This window comes from Palaemon carinicauda, chromosome 39 (assembly GCF_036898095.1).
Source record: "Palaemon carinicauda isolate YSFRI2023 chromosome 39, ASM3689809v2, whole genome shotgun sequence".
NCBI lineage: Eukaryota > Metazoa > Arthropoda > Malacostraca > Decapoda > Palaemonidae > Palaemon > Palaemon carinicauda.
In genome coordinates, this window is record NC_090763.1 from 1,033,930 (window position 1) to 1,050,480 (window position 16,551).

General features: G+C 36.0%; 1 protein-coding gene across 3 annotated transcripts in view; it reads left to right on the plus strand.

Moving 5' to 3' along the window:
• The window catches only part of LOC137630958 (rab GTPase-binding effector protein 1-like), a 114,816-nt gene that overhangs the window by 86,554 nt on the left and 11,711 nt on the right, over window positions 1-16,551 (plus strand). For all 3 annotated transcript variants that reach the window (XM_068362485.1, XM_068362486.1, XM_068362487.1), the window contains 5 exons: window positions 134-244; window positions 6,712-6,779; window positions 7,144-7,321; window positions 9,095-9,247; window positions 12,927-13,004. In XM_068362485.1, coding sequence (XP_068218586.1) covers window positions 134-244; window positions 6,712-6,779; window positions 7,144-7,321; window positions 9,095-9,247; window positions 12,927-13,004 — 588 coding nt within the window. The remainder of the gene's footprint in view (window positions 1-133; window positions 245-6,711; window positions 6,780-7,143; window positions 7,322-9,094; window positions 9,248-12,926; window positions 13,005-16,551) is intronic.

Sequence of the window (16,551 nt, forward strand, 5' to 3'; positions counted from 1 at the left end):
TGGTTTTAAGATAATCAATTCAGATTTTATGAAAGTAACTTCAAGTTGAATCTGTTGTGCTACGAAAATAACTTTATATCTGTGCTGCGCTGTCGTATGAAAGTAAGTTGAATTCACATCTGCTTCCTTGCAGGAAATGCACCTGTTGCTCCTAAGGTACCGGGAGGACATTATTGCGGCGAAGGTTTCAAAAGAACATCAAGAGGAAACTTTGAAATCACAAATTCTCTTCCTGAAGGATCAGGTAAATATCGATCTTAGTTGCTACTAGCATATAAACTTTTTCTCGTTTAAGATAGGGATAAATCATGAGTGGTGCTGGAGCGGCCACAGAATTTTTAATAAGGTACTGTAGTTGATTGCATATAGCATGAAGGTGAAGCCCGGTCTACCCACTTTCATAGAATACCTATTTCCATCTTTGCCATAACGGATACAAACACAGTCTCAATGTCTTGAGAGTTGTATCTTTTCTCATATTCGTTTATGATAAGTTTTGGTTTTCTATTTTATTTTGCTATATGAGCGCTATCACTTGTAGTTGGAAGTGCAATGATAGGTAAGCAGGGGAATACTGGAATTGTGTTTCTTTGTACATTGATGTGCTCATGAATGAATTCAATGTTTTAAATCAAAGCTATCATGGAAAGCCTCTACTATACATCTGAAGACCAGACAAGAGAACAATACTCGAAACAAGGCAGAACAAAAGAGTTAAACCCTTCTTTTTCAGAATAGATTGATGATGATGATATCAACTATAAAAAGACATGTCAGCCTGATCAGCATAAAAAACATTTCCTGCAATTTGAAACTTTTGAAGTTCCACCGATTCAACTACTTGATTAGGAAGATTATTTCACAACTTGGTCACAGCTGGAATAAAACTTCAGAATACTGTGCAGTATTGAGCCTTATGGTGGGGAAGGCATAACTATTATAATTAACTGCATACCAGTATTACGAACAGGAGGGTACTGTCCGGGAAGATCTGAATGCAAAGGATGGTCAGAATTATGAAAAAATTTTATGCAACATGTATTTGGATGGTAATCAGCTGGATTTTAGCTACCACAAACACATTTACATAATAAGAGTAACATTACCAATTCTCTGACAAGTGCAAAAAGAACTTCTTGCTAACAGATAACTTAGGTGCTAAGAGATCTTCCGTCTTTATAAAACACAAAAGAAAAATACCATTTTGGTCTACATCTTCATAAGCATCAGGGTACTGTATATCAATAGAGCTTTAATTTCACAAGACCAAAAAGCTAAACTACCGTAGTTAGTTTAGCCTCGGGAATACAGGAACTAAGGAGGTCAAATTTCTCATTACTTTGCTTGCTGTCAAACGCATCAACCCAAGGGTTGCCTTTTCCTTTGGACAGTGAGTTACAGAGCCATCTGGTTTAAGTAAAAGAGGAACTGCTGCATCTACACCAAAGAGTGCCAGAAAGGGTGTCTTTTATAGATAAATTGTTCATTTTCGTTTGAAGCTTAAACTCTCTTGAGTAAAAGCTCTGAGTATAGTTATTCCAAGTCAAATCTGATTTGTTACTCTTCCATTGATGATAGGCCTTCTGTTTCTCCAAATAAGCACATCTACAATCATTATTGAACCCGCGTTTGTCTTTCATTAGGTACTTTAGCTCACGAGAAGGGATACTTTTCTCATTCTAAAGAACAACACTCAACACTATTATACAATTATGACCAATTCAAGTTTAAAAGAATACCATTCTAGTGTGCTTAAAATTTCATATAATTCTTACATAAGTATGACACATCAGGGATAGGCTGCTCAGTCTTCACTACTAATGAAATTAAGCATGATCAGATGTCCCAAATGTGGAGAAGAACCTTACTTGTTATGATGCTAGGGGAGTCAGTGTATACTAGGTTCAAGCAGTTGCCAGACCTGTGAGTAGGTTCATTAATAATTTTCACACACCTAATTCAGAAGCAAAGTTCAAAGCTCTTAAGCCATGGCCATCAGTAGGAGAAACAGAATTTAACCACTCCCTATGATGAGCATTGGAATCGCAACGAAAACAGGAGACCTTTTTATCATCTCTTTTATCTTAGCCATAATGGTAAGAAGACAATTTAAGATAGAATCAACCATGTCTGGACTCCAGTAGATCGAACACAAATAAAAGTTATGGCTGTCACAAACTTTTATTACCTGAATCTCCTGACATCCACATTCATAGCAGGACTTGTGTGAAGCAGGGTACTCGGTCCTAATATACACTGCCATTGTCCTTGCCCTAGGAATGGTATCCCATTTCAAAATTTTTGTTTTTTGAAAATTGCAATAAGAAGCTCAGGTGGGTGCCTCATTGGAGAAACCAAAGTCTCTGAACACAAAAGATTATCGTAATGCTTGGACACAACATAAAGTCTTGAATTTTAGGATGCAGACCACAAATATTGCAATACAGTAAACAACACTGGCAAAGTCTAGGATATACTGGTCCAGGAATTTGCTCAATGTCTCAAGACAGGACTAGAGAACAATTGTTTGGTTTTTGAGTGTCCTTCTAGAAGAGCTGCATACCATAACTAAAGAGTCTCCTACCCTCACCAATAGGAAAGCAGCCACTAAAAAACTGCAGTGCAGTAGTTAACCCCTTGAATAAAGCGAAATTTTCGGCTCTCTTGGTGTGGTCAGATGTATGAGGAAAGAGGAGAATGTGTAAAGAATAGGTCAGACCATTCAGTGTATCATCATTGTCATTGTCTCCTCCTACGCCTATTGACGCAAAGGGCTTCGATTAGATTTCAGCAGCTGTCTCTATCTTGGACTTATAATTCAATGCTTCTCCATTCATCATCTGCTTCATGCTTCATAGTCCTCAGCCATGTGGGCCTCGGTCTTCCAATTCTTCTCCTACCCGGTGGAGCCCAGTTAAATGTTTGTGAATTAATCTTTCTAGGAGTGTGAAGAGCATGCCCAAACCATCTCCATCTACCCCTCACCATCCACATATGGCACCTGAATAACCTCTTTTATAGTTTAATTTCTAATCATGTCATGCCATTTAACTCCCAATATTCTTCTAAGGATTTTGTTCTCAATTATGCTAAATCTGATTCATGACCATACAGTAACACTGATCACACTAAACTGATATATAGCCTGATTTTTATACGTAATTCCAGGCGATTCGATTTCAAAATTTTACTTAACCTAGCCATTGTCTGATTTGCTTTTTTTAATCTTTCATTAAACTCCAATTTTAAAGACCCTGTATTAGAGATTATAGTTTTTAAATATTTAAATGATTCTATTTCAATAATCCTTTCTCCTTCCTATGATATTTCATCTTCCATTGCATATTCCGTTCTTACCATCTCTGTCTTTCTTCTATTTGTCTTCAGCCCAACCCAATGTGATATTTCATGCACTCTGGTAAGCAAGCATTGCAAATCCTGTGGTGTTCTGCTAACAAGGACAGCATCATCAACATACTTTAAGTAAGGTAATTTACTGTTATCAATCCAGTCCAGTCCTTCTTCACCATCTCTAACTGTTCTACGCTTTACAAATTCCATGAGGAGGATGAACAACATAGGTGACAACACATTCCCTTGGAGCCAAATGAAAAATGAGCAGTAACCTAAGAGGGATCCAATGTAGTGCTCTTTGGCCAGTCAATAGACCCAATAACTCTCGCAGTAGTATCTCAATGGGTGGCTGGTGCCCTGGTCAACCTACCGCTAGTACTGTACAGGTATTGCATTTGCTTTACTAGCTCCCCTGTTTTCTGTGAAGGATTTTCAGTGGCCTCCTCTTGCTCTAAAATCGAAGTTTACCTGGGCCTTAGACAAGGCCTTCCCTAGCAAGGGGTAACTTTGTTGTTCTTGATCCTCTCGATGAAACTTCGGTGAGGGACGAGGCGTGGTATAGAAAGTGGGAGCTGGCCTCTTAGTGGGATGTTTTTGAGCCTGTTGCTGGATTTTATAGACGGTGAACTTATGAAAGGAAGTTTTCTTCCTTTTAAAGAATGGCCAAAAACCTTTCCTCCATTCTTCAGAAGTGACATGGCCATTGCCTCAGTGTTAGCTTTGGCCACGAGGGCTTGAGAGAAGAGCAATTTGGACATTGGATCACTGAACAAAAAATTCCCCTACTTCCACCAGATCAAAACCAGCCTTAGCCGGAACTTTGCTCTCATAAAGTTTTGCAAGGCTTCATAGACTGGCTTACATAATAGCTTGGCTACCACTGTCATCTGGAGTCCTCCTATAGTCCTCATTTCCAAGGATTCCACAGCAGACACCAGGTTGAACAAGGTCTGGTTGGCACTAAATACTGCAGTCCGAAGGTGATCTGGGACCAAAGGTACATTGTTCTCCAATTTATTGGTCCCAACCTGAGCGTCCCAATTCTTGGGAAGGAAGACTTCATAAATCCCCCTTAGTTTTGGGAATTCTTTAAGGTCTTAAAGTGTACTGCCAGAAAAGGACTACTCTCTTTGTGTAATTAAAATTGTTTTCAAACAGCAACTCCCTTACTTACTCAGCCATTCTCTGAATAGAAAAAAAGGTAATACCATATAACCTCATTGTTTACCAAGCCAAAGGTTATGAGAACAACTACTAAAGTGACCCTACCTAGCCGTAAAATATGAAGAGATTCACATGATATATGATTTTGTCAAACCCCTTTTTTCTCCCTCCAACACCCATATGAGATGAATATGGAAGGATAATTACCTATTACCTAACCCCTGCGAAGATTGAGGGCTAACTGTACTATGGGTCATGTAAGGATAGGGTATACACTGCCTTTGAAGCCACCCTCCTCTTCTAGGAGGGAGTGGCAGAGCTCATTTAGAAACTAATTCCCTGGAATCAGTCAGCCAAACTGTGAGCCCAGTAGCAGGTACTTCAGACATAATGGTAGCATGTAACTGTCCCTCTAGGGATTAAGTACTCCTACTGTCAGGTAGAGTGAAACGTGTTCGTCCACTTTCCAGGTCCCTTCCAGTGTGTCCCCAAATTGAGTGATATCTTTTTTGTTACCTCTCGGGTAGGTCCTAAGAAAAGCTTCTACGGTAGAAGTCATAGAGAACATGTCTTTCTGGCTAGAACAGTTTTTAGAAGTAACAGACTTCCTCACTTATTTGATTCCTCCTCCAGTTCGAGACATTATCGATCCTATTCTTGTAAGCTGACAAAAAGTTCCCTCGTGTTAGATCGGGGCTCTGAAGTGTTACTTGAGGAGGACTTAACACCTCTCATCCAAGTACCACAGCCTTTTTATTAGCCCCATAAGGAACAAGGAGGACATGTTGAGACACTTCCATCTGGCATTGTGAGGCTGTTTAGTTGGGGAAGTGACTGATCAGTGAGTAATTTTTGCCAACTCAAGTGGGAACTCACAAGCTTAGCTATGTCAGTAACCTGGTTTACCTGTTGACTTACTTCGAGCTGAAGATGGTTGTGGTGTCAGACCACGTTTGCCTCTCTGTACCTTATGGACATTGATCACAGACCCTTACCCCATTTTCCTTGGGTTCTGAGATACCTGCTCTTTAGTTATGTAGTACCCCCAGTTCCTTAACAGCACTTAGTATGCATCCTGCCTAAGGTGACACATTCAGCATAAGACTTGAGGAGCGGTAGAATGACTGGCTCTACTAAATTTTTCTTGGTCTTCTCGTGAGAGGATCCAGCAGCCGTAACTGCCTCTATTTGGTGAATGTCGATACTGGAGAGTTACTCAACAAAGTACCTTTCTTTGTTACTTGCAATCCTCCTGACAAGAGGGAGGATGGGTCTATGTTGTACCAAAAATTTTCAATGTGCCTGGTTTGATATTTCTGACATCATCTACTATTAGATATTTTCTTTTTCAGACAGCACTGGCCAAGGCCCTAAAAAGATCCACATCAACTATGATTACCTGTTAAGATGTTCAAGTCACTTTCCTTGCTCTTGTATGGAATCAGGAAAGGTGACATGTCCAGGGAAAAGATTTTTCAAGTACTTCCTCCCACCAGTGAATGAGTTTCCCTCTTTCAAATGATTAAAGGTTTATATTTGTATAGAAACAAATAACGAATTTTAAAAATAATTAGTATTTTTTTCTAGCTTTTCAAACCCGAGTCCTTTGAATTAAATTTCTCTCCTCAACCATCCCTCGCATTCTTAGGACTAAAGTGGCTACTATTCCATGACAGGTGGTTGGGCGTGGCTATCCCTTTGGGCCACTATTCATCCCAACTACCTTGTTAACCCTCTGAGGGTCTGATGACACACTTTCCCTTCATGTAGCTACATAGAAAATGTATCTAGCTTTTTATTAAAATTTTTATTTTTTTTTCTTTCTTTATTCCTTTGGTATTTATGCTAGGAAATGTCAACATAAGTTGGGTGACTCATGATGTCATTGCTCACCATAAAAACCTTTGCATGTCATGAGCCTGAGAGTGATTTTGTTATGGCTGAGATCACTAGAGGGTTAATAATTCAATGGTTATTCCAGCACAGCGAAAGACATATCTCTATTTCAAATTACTAAATTGTATAGCTAGTAAGATTACATATTACTTTTAGAATTGTTTATTTCTCTAATGTCTTATATTACAGTAAAGTACAGTATAGTGAAAGGATATAGAAAGATGGTAAATTTAACTTTATTTAGGAATGACTATACCATTTTACATTAAATGTTATTATCTTTATTTTAATCCACAGGTTTTAGCTGAGCAGCATGAGAAGAACACCATGGAAGATAGATTATCAACCGAGATTGATCAGCTGAGGTTAAGATATTGAGTATTTCTTTTTATATATGTAAGGTATAATCAGTAAAGGACATTGCTAATTTATATATCAGTGCAATTTTTTCATTTTTTTTTTTTCATTTTATGCAGTACAGTACAGGGAGATATACATTATTAGGTAATAAAAAAAACTATACTGTATGCCAAACTTAATGATTGATTTAGGTCCATAAATTTACTTTTCAAATATTTTGTTCTGAAAATTTTTTTTTTTTCTTTTTGTGTAAAATCTATTGTAAATCTAGCCATTCAAAGGTTCAGACATTGCATACAATAAGTTTTTGTATTAACTGTTTGCTTTTATTTTTATTGTATTATGACAATTTATCTTAATGTTATACAGGGAGAAAGTTGCCACGCTCGAAAGTGTGGAGAGTCAGATGAAGATTGAACGACGCAACAGATTAGAGACAGACTCTCAACTGAGGGAGTTAGAAAACAGACAGTCTGAAGCACAACTTAAAAGCCAACAGATTATCTCTGCTCTAAAAACACAAGTAGCCGAACAAACACAAGCCAGAGTAAGTGTCCAGTATGAATTAATTTTAAGGCTTTGGGTATTCTCTGTTCTTATATCTCTAAATAACAGCAATTAATTATAAGTTGAGAAATTAATAAGCATTGTTTCTACGCTATGTTTTGAATAAAGTTCAGTATTGTGTTACTTTCCACCTTGTAAGGGTAGAAGAGACTCAAACCATTGTTCTCTAATTTTGTGTATTGTCATAGCCTCTATACCATTGTCTCCCACTGTCTTGAGCGAGAGTTCTCTTGCTTGAGGGTGCACTCAGGCACACTATTATATCTGTTTCCTTATTTCCTTTCCTTAATGGGCTATTTTCCCAGTTGGAGCCCTTGGGATTATAGCATCCTGCTTTTCTTACTAGGGTTGTAGCTTAGTTAGTAATAATGATAGTGGTATGGTCTTTACTCATGCCTAGTTATTGAAGGATTTCCCCATTATAGAAAGAATTACCAAATAACGTTAGAAATACTTGTGAAGAAATGCACATGTACATTGTATGGAAATTCACTAAAGATTGATATGTTTGTGCATTTGCAAATATCGCTTACCATTTTGCATAGATCTTGAACTTTTCCTTATGAATTTGCTTAGTCCATGTCATTTGAGGAGTGAAATAGTTATAACACCAGATTTGAGGCATTAGCTATGGAAGGAGCCAGAGATATTGCTAACAACTTGAGGGACTTCCATGAACAGGATATAGATTCATTTTTGCCTAGAATTTTATGTGGTTAAATGCTTAAACTTAACTGTACTGTATATGCAATCGGTTCTTTGATAGTCTCAACAATTATTTTCAAAAAATTTTCCTTTTAGCTATGATTCTATGGCTAGGTAAATTAATTTGATTGCTGGAGTTCAGATTTTATTGAATTGCGAGGATACACATTGCATTTGTACTGTGTTATTTTTATCATTATTTTAGTTATTGAGATATTTCCTCAAAATATGACTGAAAATACAAAAATCCTTTCATCTCGGCAAGTTTTGAATGGAAGTACATTTTTTTTTATAAATCCTTCCATAACTACAGCCATCCAATAACACTTGAGGGTTAAATTTCATGAGCTTGGTAATTATTAGGAAGGTTAATGAATATTTTAAAATAATAATTTGTCATGGCAAGGGCGATAGGTGTCTTTTCTGCCAATATCATCATTTAAAGTACTGTACCTCTACTCTGTTAGTTTTTTATAATGTATTACAGCTTTTTTGCCAATTTCAAATACTTAAGATAGACAAAAGCTTTTTCTTTTGCTGTATAAGGATGTTTAGAAATGGTATTTTATTAAAAAGGGCTGCTTTATATTTGTGGATTATGCATTAATTGGGTGATCTGTTATGTAGCCCATGTTAATATTATAAAGCAATTGTACTAAATTAATTGTATTTTATGATGAAATAGTAGTACGACAAAATGTGTATACATTAGGTCCTCAAGTTACAGTGGAGATCCATTCCTATGACATGTAACGCCAAAGTTCTGATGTAAGTCAGAACACACTACTGTACATAAGTAGTGAAGTTGCTCAACTGTGCCTATTCTAATGTAGTGATAGAGTCATTGTCTAGAACACGAAGAAGAATTTTGTCATGGAAATTTAAGAGGACATAAATAGAAAATGGTAAAATCAAACACTAAGGGAGCTGTGTTTTATCCATGAAAAGTTGTAACTTATGACTATTGTAACCGTAGGCCTTATTACAGTATTAATTGTACTTTCTAAAGTATTTAAAACTGATATTAAGACCTTCCCCTGACATTCAGGCCCGTCTGGAAGCAGAGGTCGTTGAACTTCGAGGTCGAGTTTCCACATTGCAACATGATCTTGACACATCTGAAGCTGTTCAGCGAGACTTTGTTAGACTTTCCCAGTCTTTGCAAGTTCAACTTGAAAAAATACGACAATCGGATAAAGAGGTTAGTTGCCTTTTTTTCCCTCTCTGTTCTCTCATTTTATAATTTTTTTGATATTAATTTTCTATAGGTATTAATTGAATCTGTTGAGTATATTTCAACATTTAATGAAAGGTTTTGTTAAAAAGTAACATCAAAGTTATTTGTTCTGCAGTTTTAAGAATCTATGAAGTTCTGTAAACCACAGTGGCAACAATTATATATCTACAGTGAACCCTCGTTTATCGCGGTAGATAGGTTCCAGACCCGACCGCGATAGGTGAAAATCCGCGAAGTATTGACACCATATTTACCTATTTATTTAACATGTATATTCAGACTTTTCAAACCTTCCCTTGTACGTAGTACTGTTAACAAACTACCCTTTAATGTACAGAACACTTAATGCATGTACTACAGTACCCTAAACTAAAACAGGCACAAATATTAAAGGCGATTTTATATCATGCGTTTCCTAAACACGCCAAAAAGCACGATAAAAAATGGCAACCAATGTTTTGTTTACGTTTCTCTGATCATAATGAAGAAACAAATGCATTTAGTGTACTGTACACATCTGTGTATAGGTTAGTTTTTGCATCGATTATATTGATTATACAGTAAGTTGATTTTGTTATTACCAATGTTTTACTTAATTTTTCTTAGGACTTCCAAATGAAATGTTTTTCTTTATGACGGCGTCATAAAGTACGCTCAGTAAACAACCACGCTCAGTAAACAAAGAAGGCATTTAATGCGCATGATGAAAGTGATAAATAATGATATTTACAGTAAAAGCTTTCAGAAAATATGTTATTACAAATATTATTTACTGTATCTATATAAAATCATACAGTACATACTGTACGTAGCAAAGCAGGAAAACAATTTACGAGAGAGAGAGAGAGAGAGAGAGAGAGAGAGAGAGAGAGAGAGAGAGAGAGAGAGAGAGAGAGAGAGAGAGAGAGAGAGAGAGTGTGTGTTTTACGTACGTAAATGTAAATTTTAAACAAAAAAAATATGATAGGTTACAACATGTATACTCTTCAAACTTTTAAAACCTTCCCTTTAACTTAATGCATACAGTACTAAACTAAAACAGGCACAAATATTAAAATGTTAGAATATTAAAGTAAAAAATAAAGATTGTTACTGTACTCACCACGAAAGAAGTTCAAGAAAAACTTGAATGATGATGGCGATGAATTTGCTGCACAGTAGAAATGATGATGATGAAGCTGATGATGTCTTCTACTGTGCAGCCAATGATAGTATTTTATGTCTCTTCAGACGGAGGTGTCTTTTCCTGGGACACCTCTTCAACTTCTTCCTGGGACACTTCTTCAATTTCTTCCGAGGGCATTGTGATCGGAAGTTGCTGCCGCTGCTGCTTTTTTCGCTCGAAGAGCATCCTGTAGGGAGTCATGTGTTCATCGATCTTGTTGCAGAATTGCATAGAACGAACCATATCCTCGTCCCACTCTTGCAACATTTCTTTCACCTCCTTCACAAGCTTGCAGAGCTTGGCAAGCCGTTCTAATGTTAAGCCCGTTTCTTCGACAATTTCTTGGATCTCTTCCTGTGTTTCACTGTCTTCTTCACTGGCCGATTTCGTCAGGTCTTCGAGGTCTGCGGCCGCGTAACTTCTACCGTCTTTTAACATATCGAGAAGCGTCTACTTCTCAGCAATCGTCATCATCCTTCGGTGGCGTTTAGGCTCACTACCAGCCTTAGTAGAAGCAGAACGGTTGGGAGGCATTGTACAGTAGGGTTTAACAGAAAGTTCAACAAAAAGTTCAACTTAAAACAGTCACGCACAGCGCAGATTAAAGTTCATAAACTTAACAACGTCTACACAGCGATACGGGGGGAGAGAAAGTGGCCGCGAAAACCTAGATGCTGCGGGTTGGAGATGCGGGCAAAACACCAATCACAGGCTAGATAACAAAACTTGTGTTCTGATTCGTCATCTATCAGCGCTTGAACCAATCACAACCCGTCTTATATGCTACGTAGGTTACCAATTCAAAGTACAAGATACCCTGCGTATACTGTACAGTAATAATAATAATAATAATAATAATAAATAATGATACTGTAATAATAATGATGATGATAATGATAATAATAATAACAATAATAATTTTAATAACAACAACAACAATAATAATAATAACAATAATAATAATACAGCTTTACGTACGCTATTTTACGCTTTTGTTGTAGGATGTGTGTCTCTCTCTCTCTCTCTGTCTCTCTCTCTCTCTCTCTCTATCTCTGTCTCTCTCTCTCTCTCGTACGCTTATTCGAAATGTGATTTTTGCAACAAAGAATATTATTGGATGCAGTACTACGTACGTATACATACAAAAGATTCATGGAAAAGAAGCACATCCATTACATTTGTAGTACAGTAGTAGCCATCAGCAGCCTTACACCATTCTAATATGGTATGACTGCATCTGATTTGCGTTTCATGTTCGATTTAATTTTACTTCGTACTGTATACAGTACTGAATTATCGTATGATCACATTCTCTTTTCGTGTTTTATTTCTTTCTGTGCTGAATTATATGTCATATGTAATGCAATGAACAATCAGTAAGAGCAGATATTACTAATTACAGTATTAATGGAATTACAGGTAACGAAATATCGTATTTGGGGTCTTCAGATATCGCGGTATTTTCGAAATTTCCGGAAAATCCGCGATATGTATATATATATGGGTTATGAAAAAAACCCGCGAAGTGGTGAATCCGCGATGGTCGAACCGCGAAGTGGTGAATCCGCGATGGTCGAACCGCGAAGTAGCGAGGGTTCACTGTACATATGTTTATCAATACCTGGGCCCTAATTCAGTGACATTTTGCATATCCCAAGCCAGTTATGGTATTTTTTATAAGGTTCAAAACTTAATTTGCAGTCATGAAACATATTATATCATAACAGAACCATTAGCTGAGGACAAACTCCGTAAGAATGTATATCACAGAAAATGTTAATGGCAAACACAGCTTGCTATGTATACTTTTTCCAAGATATTATGGCACTAGTAATGATAAGGCTTTGCGTTAGTACTTTAAATTTCATGACAATTAAAAGTTCATCATTAAAGTAATGTTACACTTTTGAAGTGCATTAGTCTCAGCATTGATAAAAATGTAGAAAAAAAGACATTAATTAATCAACATCAAAAAACAATTTTTATTCCCTGACAAACATACTGTAAGTAAACAATAATATTCCAGGAAAGTTTTTTTACCTTAAAGATCAGGAAAATTTGAATAATTCAGTTCACAAAAAGACATTAATTAATTAACATAAAAAACCAACTTTTATTCCCTGACAAACTTACGTAAACAACAATATTCTTGGAAACTTTTTTTTTTTTTTTTTTACCTTAATGACAAGGAAAATTGGAATAATTCAGTTCATCTAGACATTGGATTGCCTATAAGGTATGCTTCATCAAAAATAAGTTAATTGGATCTGAGATTTTGAATGTTCCAAAATAAGGAAAGTCTACTTAATGTTCTAGTATCTCTTGTTTTCTTTGCAGAACTTATTTTAATTTTGCATGTGCTTAATCATACAGAGCTAAGTAAAGAAGTGGTTATAAAAAAATTCTTGCAGGTGACTTCTGCAATTGCTTACATAACACCTATTAAATATTCACTAACATTGCTTCTGTGCCAACTAGGTCCGATGGCAACATGAAGAGGATCAAGATGAGTGCAATAGCTGTAAACAGAGATTTTCTGGAATGGGACGGAGAAAGGTGAGTTATGTTGCATTATTCCATGCATATGTAATAGGGCTCTCAGTTTACAGTGGTACCTCGGTTTTTGAGTTTGATTCATTCTGAGAGCTTGCTTGCAAATCAAAATGCTCGTAAACTAAAAGTTTTGCCCATAAAAAAAATAGGAAATTCGTTCAATGCATTCCACACATCCATAAATACATATATATTCTCATTTGAAATTTTATAATGGTAATTATAGAATAATTTATAACCTGTAACATAAAAAATGAATACAAATTATTAATTTAAAATGAAAAATAGAATTAATACTGTAAAATAATTCAACTGGCATGGAAATTAGATGAAAAAGTAGTTGTATAACAGTCCCAGCTCCTTCACGAGACTCAGTATGCATACAGTCTAAATTAACACATTTGATGTAAGTCTTGCAGAGAGGTAGGAAAATAGATCTTCCACTCAAAGGGAGAAACCAACTGTATTTGTTACATTCTGGTTGGACCTCTGATATTGGATTTAACACTGCTGACACCATATCTTTATTAGGAATATAGGTTTTCCGGGTTCTCTTACTAACTTCTTTATCAGCCTTTAATGGCTCAGGCCCTAACAGCTACTACATTCATATGGTTAGTTGTTAGGTCACGTAATGGACCAGGAAGTATGACATGTCCAGGGAAAAAATTAATGTTCCAGTGTGGTTCTCCCACCAGTGAGTGAGTTTCCCTATTTTAAAGGATGAAAGGTTTTTATACATATACTGTAGGAGCAAATAACAAATTTTAAGTAATTTACATATATCCAAGCTATACAAACATGAATCTTTTAAACAAAAGTTTTCACCACAACCACCCCTCTCAGTCCTAATTCTAAGGATTAAGTGGCTATTTAGTGACATGCTTCCTCTTGTGTCACCTGATGTTAACTAACTACTTAGTTAACAATTCAGTGGACATTTCAGCACCATTGAAATGTATCCCTAGTTCATAGGACTCAATTTTGTATAGCTATGAAAAGAATAAATTGTATCTTTTTCTTTGGACATTCTAAGCCATATACTGTACTTTAGAAATAACCTTGCAAGGCATGTTTCCTTTTGGCTTTTATCTATTCTTGGATTCAATAGTTTTTTTCCCGGTCTGAAAAGAGTAACTACCCTTGCGGTATCTCAGTATTGATTTTTATGAACATTTTGTGTTGGTCAGGGCTAAAAATGGTTGGGTGTATCACTATAATTTTTTTAGATTTTTAAATGCAATCTTGCTCATCTTGCAATGGAACACAAAGTGCCTGCACTTTTTTTTTTACTTGAACATCCCTTTATTTGTTACATGAACTTATCATACATTGATCATGTGTATTCTTTACTATAAATTTCACTGGCTTCAGTCTTTAAGCCCTCATTCTCTTGTTTTTAGCAGCTTATGTACTCCCCATATCTCTACCAATACATTCTTCATAGTATGATCTCACCATACTCCAGCCATGAAATGTAACATGCTAAGGTCACAACCTATCAAATTCTCTGCGTTTTATTTGTCAGTCCTCGTGTTTTTTATGTATATAGTATCATAAGCCACATATATCCATCGTGAGTCTTTGGTCTCCTTTATTAGGACCTTTTTATTTACAAGTAGTCTGGCAGTCTGTCTCCTTCCTATCCATACTGCCTCCATTCTATTTCTTACTGCTTTAAAGTCAAGTGAATTGTCAATGCAAGAAGAATACTCTTACTTCTTCTAAGACAGGCCCATCAATCACTAAAGGTTTTAAACTCTTCTGTCATCCTAATTTGCTTCGGAAGTCTTTTAACTGTGTAGAGTTTTCAATTCAGTGCTCCTCATATGACACCATCTATTACATTTGGTACACAGTAAAGGGTGCCCTTCTGGTTGTACTTTTTCTTTCTTCTCTAGTTCAGTCACTCTATTTTGCTTACAATGATTTTCAGTCCTTTCCAATCCCCACTCTTCTACTTTATGAACTTTCTGCTGTTAACACTAGGTCTTATATATACAACAGCTCCCTGTGTCCCTTTTTCCTGAACTCATTTACAGCTTCCTCCAATACTATGATAAACAGCACAGAACTTATTGCTAATCCTTGATAGGTTCCAATATACATTTCACATTTCTCAGTTACTCCTGCTGCTGTCTTCACTATGGATGCAGTGTTATGACACCACAATTAAGTCTGATACCTCCTTACTTTGTAATATCCATTTCATTACAGTGCTGATTTGTCAATGAATTTTCAAGATTTACAATCATGTTGTACAGTGCAATACCTTTTTCTTTACATGGTACTAATCCTATAATCGCCCCATTCTGAATGCTGCTTTTGCTGTTGATATCTCAGGCATGATGTCAAATGACAATTAACCGTTTTTATCAAAGACATTTGTAAATATATTCGTACTACAATATGTACAAGAAGTCGTATTCCTTTGTAATATCCAGAATGCATATTTTGACGTTACTTTTTTTAGAATGATTTATTGTTAATTTATTCTCATCTTTTATTTATTTCCTTATTTCCTTTCCTCACTGAGCTATTTTTCCCAATTGGAGCCCTTGGGCTTATAGCATCTTGCTTTTCCAACTAGGGTTGTAGCTTGGCTAGTAATAATGATAATAATAATAATTCCTTTCTGTTTTGTCTTCATTACCCACAAACAGCATCTCTTTAGTCAATCAACTTGCAAAAGATGTTTAAAGATTTTCGCTTATGTGCAGTGATGGGGTCAAGACAGAAAATCAAATTGACAACAATGTATTGATTCTAGCCACTACAAAGTAGATAAATGAAGGATATTATCAGTCTTAGAAGAGGTTATTTCCACAGATATGTAAGAATAAGAGGCTTCCTAACTTATTCTGCACATCTTATTAAGATATTTCTCAGCTTTGAGGTTACATAATGTTTGAAAAGATAACTCCTTATTTTCAAGGTTGCCCCCTTCATCTTCCTGTACCTTAGGGTTAACTAAAAAGAAAGAGCAGATTTCCTTGGTTGTTTACATTTGGAGTGAATGCGGGGATGCTGTGAATGCGCATGGAGGACTTGTTTGTTAGGTTGAAATAGAGATATTTTTTTAATAAATCTTTATGATAGATACATATGAAATATATAAAAAATTTAACGTATGAGAGATGATATTAAGTATTAATCATATACAATAATGTTGTACTAGTGCTTACATTAACCTCACTTGATTTAAATTGTGATAAGCTAGTGGATCACTGCCAAGTGAAACATGATGCAAACAAATGAGTTTAGTTGAAACTTTGTTCACCCCAACTTGGTTCAAGGGAATTATACAATATGTCAAGCCATCCACCTATGTAATAAAATATAATTTAAGAGCAATTACTTTAGAAAATGGAGGGATATTAGGATCTAGACTACCCACTCGGTCTTCTACCTCACAATCTAATTGTCTTATAGAGCGACTAGGATTGCGTCATGCAAGGGTTTAGCAGCAGAAGGGTCTAAAGTAATGAAAGAGTTTGAGGTTCTGTGAAAGACTTTCGAATCTGTAATGCTCACTGAACTTTAAGAACCC